The following is a 23,127-nucleotide window of genomic DNA, read 5'->3' on the forward strand; positions in this document are numbered from 1 at the left end:
TTTAAGAAATGAGGTGGTGTTGGAAGAGAAAAAAAAAAGAGGATGCCACGGTCCAGAGGAAAACAAGTCCAGCTTTGGCCTGCACCCATTTTTTTCCTTCATGCAACAATCAACAAGTAAAAAAAAAGCACACGGCCCACCACACGCACACTTCACACCTTCGGTCCATCACACCCAGCAGCATCCGGAAGGCACAGGTCCAGCAGAAGTAATTGATGAGCACACGGGAGAGAGAGCAGCACGTGGTGGCAGGAGAGACACGGCCCATGAGGGAGAGCTGTGACAGCAAGCATCTTGAGAAAAGCGGTGTAAAAAGCAACTTTGGAGTCCAGCCTTCACAGAGTTGTGCGGAAGGGGTCTTTCATCTTGAATTTTGAATGCTCTAGCCGCAGCCACGTACGGATATTTTTTAGCTAAGGAGGTTACTATTTTATTGGCTTTTTGAACACTGTTGAGGGGAGTAGTGCAGTCCGTAGTAGTGTAGGGTAGTGTAGGGCAGGGAGTGAGAGTAGGTCCAGCCGCCACGGAGGAGAGAATGGAGAATGGTTGAGCTGAATGCAGAGGAGGAGACGTTCGGCTGCTACTGAGAAGAGTTTCTGGTTGATCTTTCATTGCAGACTGTGTTCAGAAGGGAAGGAAGGGAGCTTAGCTTTAAGAGGTTCTGTTTTGTATCTGGATGCTTGAACTAATTTTATTCTACACATTGGAGAACATTGATTGACGTAGCTTTATCCTCTTGGCTGTTAACGTGTCTGTTGTAGTGTAAATTTGAATCTGATTGCTATTTCAATTGTTGCATCTTATTTTATTCCATGATTTTTGTTACTTTTACACGGCTGCATCAATTAATTAATTGTGGAGTGGAAAGAATATAATATTTGTCAATGAAGACTAAGTCTTAGATCTTGCTAGTGTAAAAGTGGTCACCGCATATTTGTTTAAAAACACATTCCAGTGCATTAAACAAGAGGAGAATATGATATGGGAGAGGAATGGTCACGGTATTTTATATTCATTCTCTAAAAAAAGATCTGAAAAACATTGCATAGAAGCCTAGCTCATACGGTCATGAAAAAAAAAATTGAAAGTGGAAACTAAATTGAAGTATGTGTCACAGTTTTGGAAAAGAAAAGGAAGTGGGTTTTGGCTTTGAATATTGCTTGAATATTGCATGGTTCCTATTAGTTCACGGTTTTTGGGGAGAGAAAGAAGTGTATTTTAATCATTTGTGAAGCTCATGGTGCAGCACGTTTGTTTATTCTATTTCTTTCTTTGGATGTAAAGCTTGATGATTAGATGGGAGTAGGTAGGGGAAGTGGTGATTCACGGCTGGAAGCAAATGAGAGAAGAATTTTTGGGTTTTATTAGAAGAAGGCAAGTGAGTCACGGCAAAGGTGGAACCAAGTAGAAGTATATTGTTTAATTTTCTTAAAAAACCCCCCACTATGTGTTTGATCTGAGACTGAACCGCATTTGGTCCTTGAGAGACGACCTAGGAGTCACTTCCTAGTACTATACTGCATTCTTTTATGCACAACTTTTGTGGGAGGTGCGACCCTCTCATTACTGTACCGACGGATTTTGGCCGTCGGCCATCGGTAACTAAAATATGTATTATCGACGGAATTATCAACAGATTTTGTCCGAAGACTTTACCGATAGATTTTGGCTGTCGGTAATTACGAATAACCAATTATCGTCGATAATTACATTTTTTACATCTGTCGATAAAATCCTTTAGTAATGCATCATTTACCGACGAAAATAATTCCGTCGATAATTCCATATATTGTTGTAGTATATATATATATATATATATATATATATATATATATATATATATATATATATATATATATATATATAGAATACCAAAATCTTGTTAGTGTTAATGAATGAATAAAATATTTCAGTTAGTTTTCTAACACTCTTATTAAAATTGTGTTAGATAAGGAGTTCTTTATAGTATTTGATTGCTTCTATGTAAAAGATAACAAATGTAGATATAATAACTTTGTCTTATCTTCATTTCTACCAAGAATATATCTATACTCGTGCTTAAATATATTTTCTTATGATTTCAATATCACTTAATTAGTTTTTATAAAAAAAATCAAAATAGTGAGAAATGATATTATAAAATATTTAATATTAAAAAAATATACTATTATTTCTTCAATGTCAAATGTTTCGAAAGAATTTATAATTATATAAATTTCAAATCAAATATCAAGTAACAATTGGATTAAAGTGAAATAATTATATAAAATATTACATAATTACACATAAATAAAATTTAAAAAACATATATGATATTGCTGAGAGAAGAAAGATTAAAATAATAATAATTTAAATTTATACGTAGATAGATCATCTTAATATGTTGGAAGGTGGTAGACAAAATTTATGACAATAATATCATCATATTATTATATTATAATAAATAATACATCTTTATATACTTTAAGTGATAAAATTACAGTTATGAAAATAAGATATGAAATAAAAATAATTATATTAAAAATCATCAAAATAGTATTTTACATAATAATAATAAACAAAAAATAAAAATAATTTTTTTAATGATCAAATGTATATCACAAAATCGATTTGATACACCATTAAATGAAATTGCATAAAAAAAAGAGAAAATTATAATTAAATTCATGATGAAATGGAAAGTGCCTTTGGAGATCCGAAAACTTTTTAAATATTGAACTAGTTAAATTGTTGATAAAGAATGAAAATTATTTTAACTAAAGAAAAGTTAAAAATACAAATCAAGAATTAAAACTAATAAAAAAAGATAATTTTTTCTATATTATATAGTAATTGAAGGATTTACACACTACACACTTAAGATTAAGAGTGAGAATCAAACATTATTATTTATATGAAAAAATATTAAAAGAGAATAAAGTAAATAAATAAAGCAAAGACATATATTAGAAAAAAACTAAGTAGCAAAAAAAATTGTGAAAAATTAATAACATAAACAAAATATATAAAGTAAAACTAAAAATAATAATAATAAAATGGTCACCTTATTTCGAACTACAACATAATTTTAATTCACATTCAAAATACGATGGACCCTTAACTGGCGTTCAAAATGCAGTTAAGAGTTTGTTGATGTTAGAATGCTGGTTAAGGTTCGGTGATACTTTGAAGTACATGATCCTTGACCAATGTTTGAACGATGGTGTGTGTACTTAACCGAATTTCAAACACCGGTTAAGGATGTTCCACAATCTCAACTTCTTACCTCAAATGTCAGCTTCATTACCTTTCTCCTTCGATGAACCATAGCATCAACACAACCACCACCAACATTCGAGACCAGTGCCAACACTCCAAGACCACTACCAAAACGCAACTTTAGAAGCTCACGCACCAAGCTCTCACACAAAAAACAAAGAACAAGAACAAGCACAAGCAATGACCAACGAAGAAGTGTAGGGTTTATAGAAGGAACCATTTATTACTGGTTGTTGGAATTAAACCAACATCATTAAACCATGATCTTGCACAAGTTTAATAAAAGGACAAAAAATTCCAGTGAAAGGTGCAAGCTGAAATTGATGAGGACAAGCTTAAGGATAACACCATTAATTTTAATATTTATATAACTTTTATATTAATCATGTTAAAATAAGTAAGTAAAATTATATGAAAAAGAAATATTGACGTCACTAAATTAACGAAAAAAATTAGAGTGCAAGAACTCAACTAAAAATAAAAGAGTTTTGACTGTGGAGAAAACAATTAATAGAAAGAAGTAATATGCCATGAGAATGAACAGAAAATTATGACAATTATAATTTTCAAAATTATTATGGTTATATTGAGTACATAAACCGAAAAGGCGGTAAAGACCAAAAGAACAAACAGAAACTGAGGCCCGTTGTTTATAATTTATCTTTTATCATTTATAAAACTTGAATAAATGGGAATCTTGTTTGATATGCCTGAAAATATAATTTTCTTTATATTTTTCACTTTTAAGCTGGTCATTCTAAAATGAAAAATTTGTAATAACACAATATTTTAATTTTTTTATAGCCACAAGACAATAGTTGTTGACCTAACCAAATGATTCGCACAATAAATTAAGAAAAATAGGTTATAGGGTTTGTGGCTCACATCATGCCTGCAACAGAACAAAGATGAGAAATTGAACAATTTTAGGTGTAACATTTTATAAGAGATTATAATCAAATTTAATTTAATTTAATTATATATTTAAGATGTGTATATGATTAAATTAAGTTTAGATTTACATGGAATTTGGTTGTTTAATTATAAGTTAATGGATGTGAGTAATAATTGATAAAATATATAACAGCTGACTCCAACCCTTCATTGTTAAGAAATGTCTTACTCTTTGCTTAAAAATGATGGGTTAGATATGTTTTTATTCCCTTAACTATCAAGCGATTTTGTTTTCCGTCTCTATTTCAAACTTTGTACGATTTAATCCCTCTCCTTAAGGAAATCATAATTTTTAGTCCTCCAAAATAAATGACGTTAAAAATCAGGTGAGGTGGATAACGGTGCTCTGCCACGTGATATTTTCATGCTTCTCTGCTCGACCTCTTTGATATTCAGCCGCTCAACACTCAAAATGCTTAAACACTCGTCCAGAGCGCTCCCTTTGAACATCTGCTTCTCTCCCTCCTCATCGACACTATCTCTTTCCTTACATCTTCGTCACCGTCCAGCGAAGATCTAAACATCAAGCTTCCTTATAGACCCTTTGAAGACCAGGAAAAATATCTCTCCTCCCTCCAAGAAAAAGAAAAACATATACCACGAATGAATATTACTTGCTGATGGTTATACTAAGGTCAATGATGCCTTTTCCTTGTTGAATAAATTTCCAATATAATAAATGTGTTTGGCATTCCTGTATATTTGTCATTATGAGGAAAGGGCGGAAAAGGGATTTGGGGTTACCTTGCCTGTGTGGCAGGGAAAGAGGAAGAATCTATAGAAACATAAACAAATTGAAAGAAAAGTTGGAAAGGTAAGGGGGAGAAAATTCATCAAGTAATTATTGTCTTCTTTTGTCTTGTTAGTGATTCTGATATGTAATTGGGTTCTATCCGGATGTCTCTGTAATGGAAGTCTTAGTTTCCACCCAATATTTTATTAAACAAGACAGATCACACTTGGGCATCTCATTATCACTTCTAATAGAACAGAGGGAGGAGGAGTTTTCAAGAAGCTGCTGTAAAATCCAACCTGAACAGCCATAATGTGGAGGGTCTTGGCCAGAGAAGAGTGGGTATGGCTGGAAAAAGGGCAGATGAACTAGTGGTAAATAAATGTGGGGTTTCTCCAAAACAGTAAACATTAATCTTAATGTAATCTTTTGAAGTAAACTTATTTAACTCTTCCTCTTCTTAGGTTTGTAAACTTCCGTTATTGAAGGATCCAAAACATCTTCGGAACACTGAAGAATGATGCCCATTGATGTAGCTTCATTCCAGTGCTCTCTCCCCTTCTCAAAATTTTCGCCTCTACAAGATAATAGCTGACCCAATCTGACTAAAAACTATTATTGTTCTAGATGGATAGAAATTTTATCAAAACTAAAAACTATACTTTTATCTACTATTGAGGTTCCTATTATTTAAGGAAGAACCGCGAAGAGTGATCTTTGACGTGGAATCCGGCGGTTGGGGATGGGGATGGAGGTTGCGGCGGTGGACGGTGACGAAGATGTAAGGAAAGAGACAGTGTCGGTAAGGAGGGAGAGAAGCATATGTTCAGAGGGACGCTCTGGAGTGTTGAGCGGCTGAATATCAAAGAGGTCGAGAGGAGAGAAGCATGAAAATATCACGTGGCACAGCACCGTTATTCACATCACCTGATTTTTAACGCCGTTTATTTTGGAGGACCAAAAATTATGATTTCTTTAAGGAGAAGGATTAAATCGTACAAAGTTTGAAATAAGGACGAAAAACAAAATCGCTTGATAGTTAAGGGACAAAACATATTTAACCCACAAATGATCAACTACTGAGAATGAATATCAATAACACTACGTTCAGCAAATAGAGAAGAGATTATTTGTTTCAAGGGAGAAAAACAAATCTTCCAATTAATAAAAAAAGAAAAAAAAAGTTTGGAAAACTCTCAAGAATTTGGGTAAGTTTATTTAATGAATGTTGTATCTACATATCGTACTGCAAAGTGACGAAAAATGTATCAAATTTTACGTACTTTTAAATATTAATGTATTTTTTCCAAGTTATAAAAAATATTAATTAAATAAATCGGATTTCATTATTCTTATAAAAAATATCACAAGATTTATATATACCTTTTGATTTTTTTGATGGAATTTTGCAGGACTTTTTCATTAATAAAATCTTTTAAAATTCTGATCAAATCATTTTGTCATGATCTTATTTAATTATTTAATTTGAACAGAGACAAAAAGAAGTTAGTAAAAAAAAGGTGATTCAGTGAATGCTGAATGGGAAAGATAAGGTATGCTGAATGGGAAAGATAAGGTATGGAAAGATTCTTTTGTGAGCAAGAATGTGTTTTTTTTTCTCAAGTCCATTATCAATGATTTCGTTTCATTGATTATAGATGTCACCATCATCAATGTGTTTGATGAGACAAATACTCCAACAAGCAATCAACCAAAAACAACAGCATTAGAGTTTAATCCGTCTGAAACATCCAACAAACCAAACAAACAATAATTCAAATGGCTCTTTCTCATGTTATCGTGTTCTTGTTGTTAGTTACTCCTTCCTTTAAGATGGTTCAAGGATTCCGTTTCAGAAATACAGAAAGTTAATAACTTTAATAAAAAGTGAGAAAAAAAAATCTTAAAAAAATGCATCACTTGGAAAAGGAAGTGATGCATTAATGTTTTTTTGTGACAACCACCGTTCTTATCAGTGCTCCAGTTCCAATATATTCACGTAGTGGTTTCCAACACACACACAGTTTGATTACTGCTTTTGAGTGTTTCCTTTCAACATGGTGAATCCCACTGTGCCTTGGAAGGCCCCTGGTGAGCTTTTTGAGTTTCTGGGTTGTCTTTTGTTTATGTGATCACATTGAAAAATTTAAACATTTTTGGTACTTTAGCAGTTTAGCCTTTTCAGTTGAATTAATTTAGTGTAATGTAATGCTGTTATTCTTCTTTTATATCTTTTCACTTAGTTTCTTTATTGGGTTGTGACAGAGGTTGAAAATGATGACGATTTTAGAGTTCATGTGTTCTCTTCCTCATCCGAGGTGAGATTTTTAAGCTTTTCTGTCTGTGCCATCTTAATTTCTTCAGATTATTCTATAAATGAATAGATTATTATGGAGTTAAATTGATTAATCTGTGTGTGTGGAAGAACCCAAAACCTGTTGTTTCACCATTGGAGTTGGCAAACCAGATAAGGGAGAAAGTGGGGAGGAAGTGGGGAGGATCAAATTTTTTATTTTCTGAATCCGCTTTTCAATTCACCAGGATTTGCATTATAGTTGAACATACTATCAAGATCTCATGTTGACTTGTGATGTGACAAAGATAGAAAATATAACTTGGGAAAATTTTACTTTGCAAAAATCTATAAAGTAATGTATTCTGCGTTAAGCTTTGCAATTTCCGTTGGATTGCTGTGTTCAGTTGCTTGAAAAGCTTCACGAAAAATGGAGTTCAGTGGAGAAACAACCATACCCTGCTATGTATTCAAGTATTTTTGGAGGTATCACACTTGATCCAGCAATGATGGTAATCCCCCTCGATGATCACATGGTACACAGAGGGCATGGTGTGTTTGATACATCCATTGTTCTAGATGGGTAGGTAATGCTAATTTTTTTGGGTTATTCTTTGCAACTCAATTACAATACTTGGATGTTCATGTAACATAGCATTGAGAAACATATAGTTGTCTGATTTTTGTCTTTGTGATGTTTGTCCTCTGCAGATACCTGTATGAATTGGATGTTCACCTTGATAGATTCCTGCTATCAGCCTCCAAAGCAAAGATATCCTCTCCCTTTTCTCAATCAACGCTTCGCAGCATTATCATACAACTGACTGCAGCATCAAAATGCAAGAAGGGAACTCTAAGATTTTGGCTGAGTGCAGGTCCCGGTGATTTCTCACTGTCATCAGCAGGGTGTCCAACATCTGCATTCTATGCAGTAGTGATTGACCATGATTTTTCCCAATGCAAAGAGGGAGTTAAAGTGATTACTTCCAACGTGCCAATGAAGCCTCCTCTATTTGCCACAGCTAAAAATGTGAATTATCTGCCAAATGTCCTTTCAGTGATGGAAGCTGAAGAGAAAGGAGCATCTTCTTCTGTATGGGTTGATGACGAAGGTTATATTGCTGAAGGTCCAAATGTGAATGTTGCTTTCATAACACAAGACAAAGAACTTGTCATGCCTCCTTTTGATAACATCCTACATGGTTGCACTGCAAAAAGGCTTCTTCAACTCGCACCCAGGTTGGTTGATCAAGGGCTCCTGAAAGGTGTAGCAACTAAAAAAATATCTTTGGAGGAAGCTAAAGCTGCTGCTGAAATGATGTATGTGGGAAGCACACTTCCTTTGTTGCCTATCATAGAGTGGGATGATCAACCGATTGGCAATGGTAAGTTGGTACTTAATAACATACTAACAATAATTATCCTGCTAGAAATTTAAGTATGAGTTTAAGTTTCACATTGGATAAAATTAGAAGGTTGAGTACCATATAAGAAAGAATATCCATAAATCCATTGTCTTAAAATTTTGAATTAAAAATGGTGTCAATTTCTTATATGAATTGGGTTCAGATCATATTTATATAATCTCTTCCTAATGAATCCTATCCATCAATGATATCTAAATCTGCATTTGTATGGCATGTGAGCTGAAGCCTTAACCTTGCTTACTTTCTTCTCATTGTTGGAGCACACGAACATTGTTACGATATGCTGTTTTGACATAATTCATGTTGTATGGGAACGAGAAGAGCAAACCAATACATGAATGATTAATATTAAGGACTACTTTGGTCATAAACTTCTTTATAAACACGTACACAAGAAAAACTAAATATTTAGAGAAATTGATATGAGAGTTTACAAATTAGTTAATTTGAAATTATAAAACATTCTTTTTCTACTTTCTCCTTGAAGTGTTTGCGGATAAACGTATCCAAATAGGGCCTTAAAGATCACTTGACTACTTCACAAAATTACAAGACTTTCTGTGTTTTAATCTTGACTGTTAGTAGTGATCAAAATTTACTTCTCTTTCTCCCATTTTTTGTTCTTTTTGTTTATTCAATTATATATGTTTGACAGGAAGTGTTGGAGAATTAACAATGGTACTTTCAAATTTGCTGTGGGATGATATGGTAACTGGCTCTGGCACACAGAGAATACCTGTGCCTTACGTTTAGTGAACCTTCAAACTCATCAGATCAAAGTCTGGCAACAGCTTTCTTAAATTTATGCGTCGCGTTGTCGTTGCAGAGATCTACCAAGAGGTTTCTCTTTGTATTGCTTTATGTATTTTAAGTGTGAACACTGAACAAGTGAAGCAGCAGCTGTTTCCTGCTACACAAAATTTACGTAGCAGATAAATAGTCCTTGAACTGTTTCACACTGTTGTATTGTACTGATAATAATAGCTTTGATTTTTCCACATGCTTCAGTTGTGTGCATGCATTTCTTTTCCAGTCTACTGCAACAGCAATACTGGCCCAAGTTTCTAAGCAGAGAAGTCCATTATTTAATCTTACTTCAGATTAGATATGAATCAAACTAAAATGTGTGAAGGAAAACTTCCTTTAATAGTTAGTTTGAGTTAAGCAAGGTCACAAGATAAAGAGCTAGAGAATTAGTAGTCCATTCTAAATTCTTACACTTACACAAATTGATTTTAGATGAAAACAGATAAACTCATACACAACATACAAGGGTGTGGCTTTTTGTGTCCTTTTCTCTTTCCCTTTATTCCTTTGTTCTAGTGATCTATAGTTTCAGATTCGTATTTTACATGTGAAAAATTAAAACCATTCAAAATAATGTGGCATCTGAATCCTACGAAATCAAACATGCACTAAAATAGGATGGTTGCATTTGTATAAAATCTTAATATTAACGTGTAAGTATTGTTTATTTTAAATATCAGTCAACTAAAAATAGAATACAATTCTCAATAAGAAAACGTTTATCTTATTTAGCTTATATATCTCTTAATGCATTTTATCAGTATTATTTTTTGTTAAAATCTTTAGATATTTGTGCAACGCACAAATATATATAGTGTTAAGTAAGTCTTTAAGAGATGTAATGTAGCACATGATCTTCTGCTACTCAGAAATGATTAAGCATAATGTACTAATTAACTTTTTAGTCATTGAAATATGTGTAACAATAGCATCCTGCTCTAAATTGAGTATAATGTCTACAAAGAATATAGATAGATATATCAAATCTTGTTTTAGTAGTGGTTTAAAAGTAAAAAATTGTAATTATTATTGAAATGGCTAATAGTCCCTAGGTTATTGTAATATACTATGTTGAGAAAAGATCGTTTAAACAAATCTTATTTTGAAGTTTAATAAAGCTTCTAAACGAAATAATGTTTAATAACGAAAACCATCTAGGATAAAATCGCAAAGTGCTAAAAGCTATACATAAAACTTATCCTAAATGCTAAGTGTTACCAAAGAGACCATACCTAAACGCTTACTCTCGTATTATGCGTAAACGCATAGGAATATATACCACATGGTAGTACTTTCTTGTCTGTTGTGTTGTACTTTCTTTTTCTTTACAGATCATCTTAGTACAATACATTTATACAAAAGCCATGCAATAGAATTAGAAGAACGTTTATAGACCAAAAGATATTCTAAAAATGTTTCCTTCATACCCTCTGTACACACAACACAGTTGCCTTTGCAAGACGCAACATAACTTCTGACTTCGTACAGAAGGTTATATCCCTATCTGAAAGTCAGAGCTCGGAGTAACAAATCTTTTTCGAAGAAACCTATATAAAGAGGACTACATGAAGAGAAGAATATCCAGAATTATTCCTTTGCATTATCTCACGCTACTATTTTCTCTAAGCTTACATTGTGTAGCACTTGTTCTTTGAAAAAGGAAAAGTTCTTTACAAGTTTTCATAATCTCTTTGTATAATTTTATATTCTTTCTTAGAGAGTTATCTTTCTAATCTTGTATCTTGAAAAACACTTTGTTGTTCTTAGATTCAAAAGTGAATATAAATACTTGTAAATTTAACTCAATGGAATTAAATAGTCTAGTCAGTGAGACTGGTGTACACTAGGAGTGGTGATACTCGTCCTAACCAGTTGGATTAGTTGTAATACCAGGAGTGGTTAAACTCATGTATAATCTTTTGAGATTAGAGAAACTCTTTAAAAGTGTTTAAGGGAGAACTGGACGTAACTCAAGTCGTGAGCGAACTCGTATAAAGCAAGCTTGTCTTTCATTTTCAAAAGTTTTCCTAAACGTTGTTCATATTATTTAAGTGTTTAACATTTATTGTAAACCGTCTAACCCCTACAAAAGAGTCTAAATGGAAGACCCTTGAAAATAGTTGTAATTAAGATACTAGATTTTTTTGAAATAAAAAAAATAATTTTATGTATAATGTTACAGTAAAATCTCACAGTAAAATACGTATAGTGCTACAGTGAAATATGTATAGTGCTATAGTAAGAATACCTCGTGAATCATGTGTTGCTACAGTACTGCTACAGGAAAATGTAGTACAAGCTACAATACTGCTATAGTGAATTGTAGTACAGGTACAATACTGCTACAGTAAAATGTAGTACAGCTACAGTACTGCTACAGTACTGCTATAGTAACCCCAACTTCAACTATAAATAGGGGTGAGAAATGAAGTTTTGGGGGAAGGAGAGTAAAATTGAGCAAGACTTTCATCGAAAATAAGGAGATATTAGGACTAGAATATGAGTTGTAGAGAAGGTAGCAAGAGCTTCTAAAGAGGTGTTCTTCATCCAGGAAGGAGCGAGAATCGGGTAAGGGGAGCTAACCTTAAGTCTTGTGTTTTTTGTATGATCTGAAATCTTGAATATTTCGAGAATTTTGATTCTCTTTATGGACTTAGAATGATATTCTTCTTCTGTTGCATTTTTCGGGAAGGATAAGAAGTTGTCTAATCGGCTTTGCTAGATTCAACTTCTTGTTTCCCCAGAACTTTTATTGTGTTTCTTTTTCTCTTGCATTTTCTAGAAGGATAAGAAGTTGTCTAACCGGCTTTGCCAGATTCAACTTCTTGTTTCCCTAGAACTTTTATTGTGTTTCTTTTTCTCTTGCATTTTCTAGAAGGATAAGAAGTTGTCTAACCGGCTTTGCCATATTCAACTTCTTTTTTCCCCAAAACTTTTATTGTGTCTCTTTTTCTCTTGCATTTTCTGGAAGGATAAGAAGTTGTCTAACCGGCTTTGCCAGATTCAACTTCTCATTTCCCCAGAACTTTTATTGTGTTTCTTTTTCTCTTGCATTTTTCTGGAAGGATAAGAAGTTGTCTAACCGGCTTTGCCAGATTCAACTTCTTGTTTCCCCAAAACTTTTATTTTGTTTCTTTTTCTCTTGCATTTTTCTAGAAGGATAAGAAGATGTCTAACCGACTATGTTAGATTCAACTTCTTAGTTCCCCATAACGTTTATATTGTGATATTTTATTATTGTTAATTTATTTTGTGATATATTCATTTTGTATGGAATACGTGATGAATACATTTTATTATGTTGAATAAGTAAACTATAAAATTGTTGGAGTAAATATTCAATCAAATTGTGAAATTTAAAATTTTGATCATGTTTTTCCATTTTTCGAAGCTATATTAGTAAAACTCTAATTGCTACTTAGTCTACCATTAGATCAATATGAAAATTTAATATATAGTTTATAAGATGTAGAAATTAACTTTGACCGTCAGGATCTTTAATTTGAGAATTATACTTAGAGGAGATAATATTATAATTTTGGGTAGAATGACCATCACTTTATTTCTATCTCTAACTTATATCAGAAAAATGTAAATTCCCCCTTCTTTTGCCAATAGATTAATTTGGAAATTTTGATAAATGATTCCATAAATATATTACTATATTTTGACCACTCGGATTTGTAACTGGATGTCTGTACTTGGAAAAATTAATTCCACAATTTTGATAGAGTCGACAACCCAATTGAATAATGTTTTCGAATTGTATAAATCTTAATCTCTACCTAGTTAACCGTTAGATTAACCTAAAATTTAGATATGTAGTTGCTAAGACATGTTGATGTATTTTGATTGTTCCATTTTTTTTAAAAAACTAAGTGGTGTTTATTAAGGATCTCAATTTTATGTTCCTGAATTACGGATGCAAAATTTCAAATTTCCACTTTATTAATGGTTAGATCGAACTGAAATTTTTATCTAAGATTCTAGTAAATTATGATTCAATTTATCAGTTTAGATCCTGAATGTGAAACTTGTACTAAGAACAAATTTTTATGTAATGTCATAAAAAAAATAAAAAAAATTTGGCCGATCTATAACCTTTGATTGGTGAAACTATATTGAGTTTGTACTAGTTTTGGAAAAGATAAGATTATAAGAAGAGTATGATATATGGCAATATGTTTATTTTATTTTGGACATTTACACGAAAATGGGTTATTATCAATTTATGACTAGAGAACAAACATGATTGAGTTAGGTGGATGAGAAGATATGATTTGTTGATGTTAGGAAATGTTGGGGTGAATATAAGAAATCATTCATTATGAAATGACGTTTACTATCGAGAGTAGTATATTTGGTTTATACCATGAGACCTTGATATGAGCAGAGTAACACATGAGGTTTATGAAAGCAGAGAGAGAGTGGTCTGACCGTAAGGCTTTGACATTAACATATTACTCATAAGTCTTATAGAAGCAGGCAGAGAGCGGTCTGACCATAAGGCTTCGGGAAGTAAAACATAGTATACAGGTAAGGCTTAAGGAAGCAGGCAAAGGCGGCCTGACCATAAGACTTCGTGAGTAAGCATAATATACTTGTAAGGTTTATGAAAATGAGAAGGATGATTTTGAAGAAGTTAAGGAAAAATGAATTAATGACATCAGGATAATTGTGTTAATACATGATTGAATTATATATTATAAATAAGTTTAATGATTGTATGTTATGGTTAGCTTACTCTTATTTGTTTGTGCTATGATTGTATAATTCATGTTACACGTGAGCAGATAATTTTGCAGATGCGGTTGAAAAAGCTTAGAGATGATGAGAGACATGCTGAGAAAAACTTTCAGGAATTTTTGTAAAAAGAATAAATTTGTATTGGAAAAATATGTTGTGTAAGACTTGTAAGTTTAATTTCGAATTTATGTTAAGTGGTGAAGACTATATTGTTTAAAGTTTGTAATTTTGGAACTGTACTTTGGTTGAATTGAAATAAAGTTTGGTTGTTTATATTAGATATCGAATTAATTTAGTTTTTACTACTAGTAATACCCTTAAATTATTTGGGTGTTACACTAAACACTTGCGAAAATTTTTAAAAATTCTATTCAAACCCACAACTTTCTAGAATTTTTTTTATGTTTGATATGAAAGTGCTTAACTTTACCTTGCAAGTTGTTAATAAGGTTATGCAACTTTTGGCGTGGTTAAGAGTTATAACTAAAATATGTTTCACAATATAAGCAAACTGAACAATGTTGAATTGATCTGTTTTTGATAATGTGATTTACTACAGACCTGCCATAACTACTTAAGTTGCATGTATGAAAAACTGAATTTGTCTAACGTTTTACATTGTGACACTTATTTTAGAAATGTTTTGACTAGTGAGTTTTGAGAGACTAAAAAAAGTTACTTTTCACCAAGATTGAACCACCTCATTTTTCGCGGTCCCCACTATATAAATATGCACTCCCATTGACCCACGAAAATCACATTTCCTCATCTTTCTCCTTCACTGTGTTGTGCCATTGTGCTTTTAGTGGTGGTGCTTCTTTGTGGTGGTGGTGTGTGTTTGGAAGTGGGAGAACTTCGTAGAAGAGTTTCGTGGTGCAAGAAGGTGGTCTGGTGGTAATGGTGCTGGTGCAAAAAGGTGGTCCGATAGTGGTGGCGGCGTCAACAATTGGAGGAGGTCGTCTCAAGTGTGAAAGAAAGATGGAGAACCCTTCAACGATATGAAAATTCGTCCACGAATATCAACATCCGTTGAAGGGAAAATGAATATCTATATCCATTTTCCCTTCAACGAATGTTGATATCCGTGGACGGATTGGGTTACAATTTTTTTAAGTTTTGTTAGTTTATAATGTTAGAATATTAGGTTAATGTTATTAATTTTAGATTATTTATGAAGTTAGTTTAATAATTTAATTATTATATAGATATATATTTATGTTTTTCTATTTTTGTAGTTGTTTAATAATTTTATAATTATATAAAAAAATAAAGTTAAGCTGAATTATACCCTTAAACGAATGTGCAAATCCGTCAACGGATATCAGCATCCGTTGAATGGTTAACGAATATGGGCATCTGTTTCCCCTTCAACGGATGTTGATATCTTTTGACAGATTTACACATCCGTTGAAGGGTGACATGAATTTCGAGCATGTTGTTAATTGTTTATTATAAATTATTAGTTTAATAATTTAATTTTTTTTATAATGTTAGTATATACTAATTTAATGTTATTTATGATGATATTTTAATTATATTAATATTTTTATATTTGTTTGATTGATTATTAATTATGTTAATAAGAGTGATTATATGGAAGAATGGTTGAGTGATCATTTAGAAGACATGATACGTGATGTTGGTGAAGATAATTTTGGAAGAGCTAATTTGTATGATTAACTTATAAATGATTCAAAGCAACTGATGTACCCAGGATGCTCGAACTTTACACGTTTGTCTGCAACTTTGAAGTTGTTTAGTTTAAAATCAAAGAATTGATGGACCAACAAAAGTTTCACTGATTTATTGGAGTTGTTGAAGGAAATGCTTCTAGAAAATAATACTCTATCTATTTGTAATTACGAGGAAAAGAAAATTTTATGTCCAATGGGTCTCGAATATCAAAAGATACATGCTTGTCCTAATGATTGTGTTTTGTACATAAAGGGGTTTGTTTCACTAAAGTATTGTCCAACATGTGGTTTATCACGGTTTAAAAAGAAAATTGACAGAAACACTAGTGGTGAAGGTAATGATGGTGCCCCTGCTAAGGTGATATGGTATTTGCCTATAGTACCTAGGTTTGAACGTATGTTTTCTGTTAAAGAAGAAAGTGCAATAATCTTCTTCGACACCCAGCTGATTCACCATAATGGAAGAATATCGATGAAACATTTTCAGAATTTGGTGCAGATCCAAGAAACTTAAGACTTGCCCTTGCAACTGATGGTATGAATCCTTATGGGAACTTAAGTAGCAAACACAGTTCATGGCCAGTTATGTTGATGATATATAATCTTTCTCCTTTGTTGTGCATGAAGAAAAAATATATCATGTTGTCCATGATGATATCGGGTCCTAGACAACCTGGAAATGACATTGATGTTTACTTGAAACCTTTAATTGATGATTTGAAAATGTTGTGTGAAGAAGGGATCGAAGTGTTCGATTCAGATGTTCAAGAAACTTTCTGTTTGCGTGCAATGTTGTTTTGCACTATAAATGATTTCCAAACATATGGAACGATTCAGATGTTCAAGAAACTTTCCGTTTGCGTGCAATGTTGTTTTGCACTATAAATCATTTCCCAGCATATGGAAACTTGAGCAGTTATAATGTTAAAGGTCATTTTGCATGTCTCATTTGTGAAGAAAACACAAGTTACCTTCAACTGAAGTATGGTCAAAAGACGGTATATACAAGACATCGAGAATTCCTTCCTCGTAATCACCCTTACCGTAGATTGAAAAAAGCATTTAATGGAAGTGCTGAGGAAGAGGTTGTGTCCAGACCCCGCAATGGTGAAGAAGTGTACAACGAAGTAAAAACCATTGACATTGTCTTTGGAAAACATCAGAAAAAGACCTTTGCGAAAAACATTTGGAAGAAACGATCAATATTTTTTAGTCTTCCATACTGATATAAACTTTATGTACGACATTGTATAGATGTGATGCACGTTGAAAAAAATATTTTTGACAGTGTCATCGGAACTTTATTAAACGTGAAAGGGAAGAACAAAGATGGAATAAAAGCACGACAAGATTTGGCTGACATGGGAATCCGTTCTGAGTTACATCCACAATCAATTGGAAGACGCACTTATCTGCCCTCAGCCTATCACACTCTTTCTAAAAAAGGAAAACGAAGTTTTTGTAAGTCTTTAAGAAGTGTGAAGGTTCCACAAGGTTATTGTTCAAATATTAGTAACCCTCTTTCTGTGCAAGAGTTAAAGTTAGTTGGTTTAAAGTCTCACGATTGTCATGTATTGATGCAACAATTGTTACCAGTTGTTATTCGAGGCATATTTCCTGCTTATGTTAGAGGTATTTTGACACGTCTTGATAGCAACTCCTTTAAGGATTTACCATCCAAAGAAGTATCAACTTACACTAAGACTAAGAAAGGGAAGTGAATAAAGACTTTCAACAAAAGTACTTTCCTTATCTAAGTCTTAGATAAATATACTTTGCTAAATAACATTTGTATTGTTTTGTAGGTCACCAATAAAGGTGGGAATCCATACATATACATCTTAGAAGGTTTGCCAAGCAAAGGAGAGAAAAGGAAGCAACTAGGAGTGCATGTTGCAGCCAGCCGTGAAGCACATTTTCCATATTTCGCACGTGAAACATGCAGCCAGTCGAGTAGCTTCTCTTGCACACCTCTCTTAGGAGCTTCATGCACGTTGTAAACATTGCTGTAGATTGCTAGGCACGCTTCTCTTCACCTATAAAGAGAGGAACATTCCTTTGTAAATTTAACTTGAATTGATATAGTGTTATGTTGTTGAAGTGCATTCAACCACTTTCTTCGGGTTCAAAACTTAGAGCTGCTTTAGCTTGTTCTTCCTCTAGCTCCCTTCCTGGAAGGCTATATGAGTTAGAAACTCCACACACTCACATCCAAACACCGTGAACCATTTTCACAAACACCTTGCATGCGCCACTCATCTTCAACCAAATCTTCATTCCGCTGCCACTTCTGGATCAAGGAGCCGCTCACATCTTGAAGATTGAGGCTGCTTCTATCATTTGGCAGCAAGAGCCAGCACGTCCGCCCCTTGCTTCAAGAGCTAAGTTGCTCTTTCCTTCATTTTCTCCACTTCCGTATTGTGTTGTTCTCTGTCTGCAACTGTTTGATTTGTTTTTCTTCACTTCTGTGATTTGATTTCGTGTTTGAGTGGATATTTGTTTTCGTTCACTGTTCCTTAGTGTTTTTATTGATTTTAATCGGTTCAAATTCATTGTTTGAAGTCAATTCAGCTTTATTAATCAGTCCTAGGTTTGTCACGGTCATGTGCAAATGTTTTTTGCAGTTTTACCTCTGTCACGGTGTTTGATTCTGTTCAGCTGCAATTTTTTTTTCGTTTAATTTAAGTCCAGTGCAGTGATAGCAATCCATGGATCATACAAAGGAACAAGACACTGTCTAGCTTTGATCACATGAGCTAAAGCATTAAAACCGTGAGTTTCACTTTACAAAATTTGCATAAAAAAAATGCATCTCTGGTTTGATCATGTGCACACTATTTCTGTCTAGATTTATTGATTCTAATGCTTGAGACAAGTTAATTTGATGAATTTATACATGTTTCACGTGCTAGAAATCTGAAGTCACCACTGAATTTCAAAAAGAGTAGTTGAGTTGCTGAAAATTCTGGTTTCCCGAAACTGTCACAGTTTTTTTTCCAAAGCTTTTTGCACCGTACTTGTAGTCTTTGTTTGGTATTAGGTGCTTAAATTCTTCTAACTGATTCTCTGCAGTTAGTTCTAGTATTTTAGGAATTCTTTAAGTCATTGTTTGATCTATCCAACTTTGATTCTGCTACTTTATTCATTTCAAGTGCTGTTTGGCCATTTTTTGCTGCATAATTGGCAACTACAATGGTGATTTACAGAATCTGTGTGTTTCTGTGCATTGTGAACATTTGGACAAGTTTATTTTACCATTTAAAACTTGTGCACACTGTTCATTTGGTCATTTTCCAGCCAATGTGCAAAATCACCATTTAAACCATTAATTTTTCTTAAAATTGGAAGTTGACCATTCATTTTCGGATGCAGAATGTTTCTTTGCTGTTTCAGAGTTTAAACATGTTCACAATGATGATGTAAACTTGTTTGATGTCTCACTTAAGCCTTTGCACCACTGCCAAACAATTTTGACCCTGAAACCACCATTTTCAGTCATTTTCTGGTGCATATTGCATTTTCTATTTTTTGTGCTGTTTGGTTTTAGCCATATTCTAATTTCCATTTTTGGATTGGCAAAAGCTGGGTTTATGTTTCCAAATACAATTACATGATCCATACACTGTAAAGCAATCATAAAAAGCAATTCAAACCCTGCAATCCAATTTTGAAAGGTCAAAAATCAGAAAAACACAAAATCTGCATTTCTTTGGGGCATTTTGTCAAACAATTTGGTTTTTCCATCAAACACTTTCGCTGCACATGAATTTATTCCTTGTTTGAGTTTTTCTTGCTTGTTTAATCTGTTCTAGATCATTTCCTAGGTTCCTTTTGTGTTCCTTCGTTTATTCCAGCCTTTAAGTCATTTGAATTCAACATTTTTGGCTTCCAAAGGTGTTTTGCAATCTAGTTTTTAGTCATTAAAAATCTGGTGAAGTAAAATGTTGTGATGCTCACTGTTTTGCTGATTTGTGTGGATGTGTGACGTCTTGGTGAAGATTCTCAAGTCCAGGTAGCTTGCTCCAAAGGGGTAGCATATTAGGGAGTGGAAGACTTGTTAAATTGGCTACAAGCTTGCAACTCCAAGAGCACTTTTCCTTGCTGGTCCAGCACCAATTTCAGCAGCAAAACACACCATTTTTGGCATTCAACCAATCTGAAACCACAGCCACACTTGGCCTTGTTCAATTGTAAACATTTTTTTTTAATTGTAATTTTGCGTTATATCACGGAACATTTGCGTTTAATTTTTCTTTTCCTTTTGAAACTTAAGTGGCTTGGGAAAATGCTTTTCTAGCAATTCCAAGTCCACCATTAAACATTGTAATAGTCTAGACTCCACATCTTAGTGTGAAAGTGTGTCAAGTAGCTCTAAGTGTCACTTGCACTTTCACTTAGGGCCGTGTCTCATTCCTCCTCTTCATTTTGCATTCTCTCCTTACTTTTGCTTGACTGTTTAATTTCTGTTTTACGTCTCCGTGATATCTAGGTGCTCGCTCATATAGATAAACCTTCGTTTGGTTTCTAGGTGTATCTCATTCCTACATTCAAAAAAGCTTTTGAAAGACTTCTACCTAGAAACTTGGGTAAGAAACGTCAGGAGAAACTCTGGCTAAGGAAGGACAAGGTTCTTAAGCTTGTCCATTGTGACTCACCTCTCCTTCGTGGGAGCTATTCGATTTCTTTTACCTCTAGAATCTTTTTAGAAGTCATTCATGAAAAATCTAAAAACATTCTTTGAAAAGTTTTTGACTCTATACTTGTTCAAGCCTTTCAAACTCTTGTGAAAACCTTTTCTCTACTTCACAAGTATGAGTCATTCCAGCGTTCAAGGTACTCTTCATAATGATCAGGAGAATATACAATTGAGAGAGGAGCTTCAGAGAACTCAAGCTCAACTTAACAGGACTAAAGCTGAGCTTAATCGAACTCAAGCTGACTTCAATGAGCTCAGACAGATGGTCACTAACCTCACTCTCAATCAGAGAGGTCAAAACCGTGAGGAGCACTTCCACAGGCAACACCATGATCGTGGTGATCAATTCCATTATAGTGATCAAAATAATGCTCATCATTATGATCACTGTCAACCACCTCCTAGGAGACACCACAACCATAGAGACCATCATGTGGAACCCAAACTTGACCTTCCTCCCTTCTATGGCAGAGATAATATGGAAGAATATTTTGAGTGGAAGATGAAGGTTGAACAAATCTTCGAGTGTTACCACATAGATGATAGGAGGAAAGTGACTTTAGCCACACTGACCTTTCAAGGTGCAACTCTCTATTGGTGGACCTCTATAATTATAGATCAAAAGATGCATGGCGACTACACCATACAATACTGGAATGAGTTAAAGGCAACCTTGCATCGAAGACATGTTCCAGCGTACTATGCAAGGGAGATCATGGACAAGCCCCATCGACTCCAACAGAGAAACATGAGTGTCGAGGAATATCGACAGAAATTGGAATTACTCATGTTAAGAGCTGGAATCAAGGAAGAAGAGAGATTCACCATAGCTAGGTTCCAAAGCAGCCTTAGCTATGACATCAGAGATAAGGTAGAGCTTTTACCTTATTTAGATCTCAATGACTTTGTTCAGCTATGTGTGAGAGTGGAAGAGCAAAATTGGAGGAAAGCTTCCACCAAAAGGACCTACCCTACTACATCCACATATAGGAAATATCCTAAGAGGGAGGGTAGTCCAGTGAGGTATTCAAAATCTCGCGACAAAGAAAAAGAAAAAGAGAAAGAGAGAGTGAGAGGAAAAGAAAAAGAAAAAGAGCGAGAAAGAATTACCTCTCACAAAGAATCTTCAAAAGAAACAAGGGGTAGAGAGACCAAATGCTTTAAGTGTGGAGAGAGAGGACATTATTCTTTTGAGTGTCCTCACAAACGGTCTACTTATCTCTTAGACCATCAAAGTGAAAATGAAGATTCTTCTAGTGACTCAGATACTTCTATATCTGAGGAAGAAGCCTTACCTTGCGAAGGAGAGTTATTATTGGTAAGAAGACTTCTTGGAAGTCAATCCAAAGAACTAGAACAATCACAAAGGGAAAACCTATTTAGAACAAGATGCAAAATCTTTGAAAACACTTGTTCATTGATTGTGGATAGTGGTTCCTCTTGAAATTGTTGTAGTTCTAGAGTGGTGAATAAGTTAGCCTTACCTACTATTCCTCATCCCAAACCTTATAAGCTTCAATGGATAAAAGAGGATGATGAAATAGTAGTGGACACACAAGTAAACATACCAATATCCATTGGCAACTATGAAGAAACAGTTTTATGTGATGTTGTTCTAATGGATGTTGGGCATGTTCTACTCGGTAGGCCATGGCAATTTGATCATAATTCCACTCATGATGGCTATACCAACAAAATAACTTTCCTCCATAAAGGAAATAAAATCACATTGATTCCATTTACACCTGAACAAGTGAAAGAGGATGAGATAAAAATCAAAGAAAAATTGAAAAAGAAAGAAAACAAGAAAATAGGTTGGAAAAGCAACCTTCTCAAGAAAAGAAGGAGACAAAGGTATGCATGTTGTTAACTTCTTCATTAACAGGTAAATACCTTGACTCTTCTTCTCCAAAACATCACTTTTTTTCTTCTTTTTATCATGGGGAATGTTCAAAACAAAGTGAAACCAAAAATATATTAAAGGCCGAGACTTCTTCTAATAAAATTTTTGTCAAAAGGCCTTCATTTTATCTTTTTATCTTTGCATATATCTCCTTGATCATACTAATTTTTGCTATCTTTTGTAGATATATTTTTGATCCAAGAGGAAAACAAAAACCAAAGTTGTGCTTCTTTCTTTCTTTCCGATTTGAGGACAAATCGTTTTTAAAGAGGGAGGGAATGATGGCAAATCCTTTAAGGATTTTCCATCCAAAGAAGTATCAACTTACACTAAGACTAAGAAAGGGAAGTGAATAAAGACTTTCAACAAAAGTACTTTCCTAATCTAAGTCTTAGATAGATATACTCTATTAAATAACATTCGTATTATTTTGTAGGTCACCAATAAAGGTGGGAACCCATGCATATACATCTTAGAAGGTTTTCCAAGCAAAGGAGAGAAAAGGAAGCAAGTAGGAGTGCATGTTGCAGCCAGCCGTGAAGCACATTTTCCATATTTCCCACGTGAAACATGCAGCTAGTCGAGTAGCTTCGCTTTCACACCTCTCTTAGGAGCT

General features: G+C 33.7%; 2 protein-coding genes across 2 annotated transcripts; both read left to right on the forward strand.

Moving 5' to 3' along the window:
- Positions 1-6,638: 6,638 nt before the first annotated feature.
- LOC124843772 (D-amino-acid transaminase, chloroplastic-like) lies at positions 6,639-9,672 on the forward strand. Its single transcript, XM_047320588.2, has 5 exons — positions 6,639-7,036; positions 7,211-7,263; positions 7,646-7,821; positions 7,950-8,623; positions 9,321-9,672. Exons 1-5 carry the CDS (start codon positions 7,003-7,005, stop codon positions 9,416-9,418), a joined length of 1,035 nt encoding a protein of 344 aa, XP_047176544.1. The 5' UTR covers positions 6,639-7,002; the 3' UTR covers positions 9,419-9,672.
- An 8,057-nt stretch (positions 9,673-17,729) lies between these two features.
- Positions 17,730-22,211, forward strand: LOC124843773 (uncharacterized). Its single transcript, XM_047320590.2, has 2 exons — positions 17,730-18,684; positions 19,911-22,211. The coding sequence occupies exon 2, from the start codon at positions 20,724-20,726 to the stop codon at positions 22,050-22,052; it is 1,329 nt and encodes a 442-aa protein (XP_047176546.1). The 5' UTR covers positions 17,730-18,684; positions 19,911-20,723; the 3' UTR covers positions 22,053-22,211.
- Positions 22,212-23,127: the final 916 nt, after the last annotated feature.

This window comes from Vigna umbellata, chromosome 6, assembly GCF_029865625.1.
Source record: "Vigna umbellata cultivar VRB3 chromosome 6, Vumbellata_1.0, whole genome shotgun sequence".
Classification (NCBI taxonomy): domain Eukaryota; kingdom Viridiplantae; phylum Streptophyta; class Magnoliopsida; order Fabales; family Fabaceae; genus Vigna; species Vigna umbellata.

Excerpts from the sequence above, each read along its gene's own strand:
- LOC124843772 (XM_047320588.2), top strand. The coding sequence starts at position 7,003 with ATGGTGAATCCCACTGTGCCTTGGAAGGCCCCTG. Across the intron at positions 7,264-7,645 it reads TGTTCTCTTCCTCATCCGAG|TTGCTTGAAAAGCTTCACGA; the intron begins GTGAGATTTTTA and ends TGCTGTGTTCAG. Across the intron at positions 7,822-7,949 it reads ACATCCATTGTTCTAGATGG|ATACCTGTATGAATTGGATG; the intron begins GTAGGTAATGCT and ends TGTCCTCTGCAG.
- LOC124843773 (XM_047320590.2), top strand. The coding sequence starts at position 20,724 with ATGAGTCATTCCAGCGTTCAAGGTACTCTTCATAATGATCAGGAGAAT.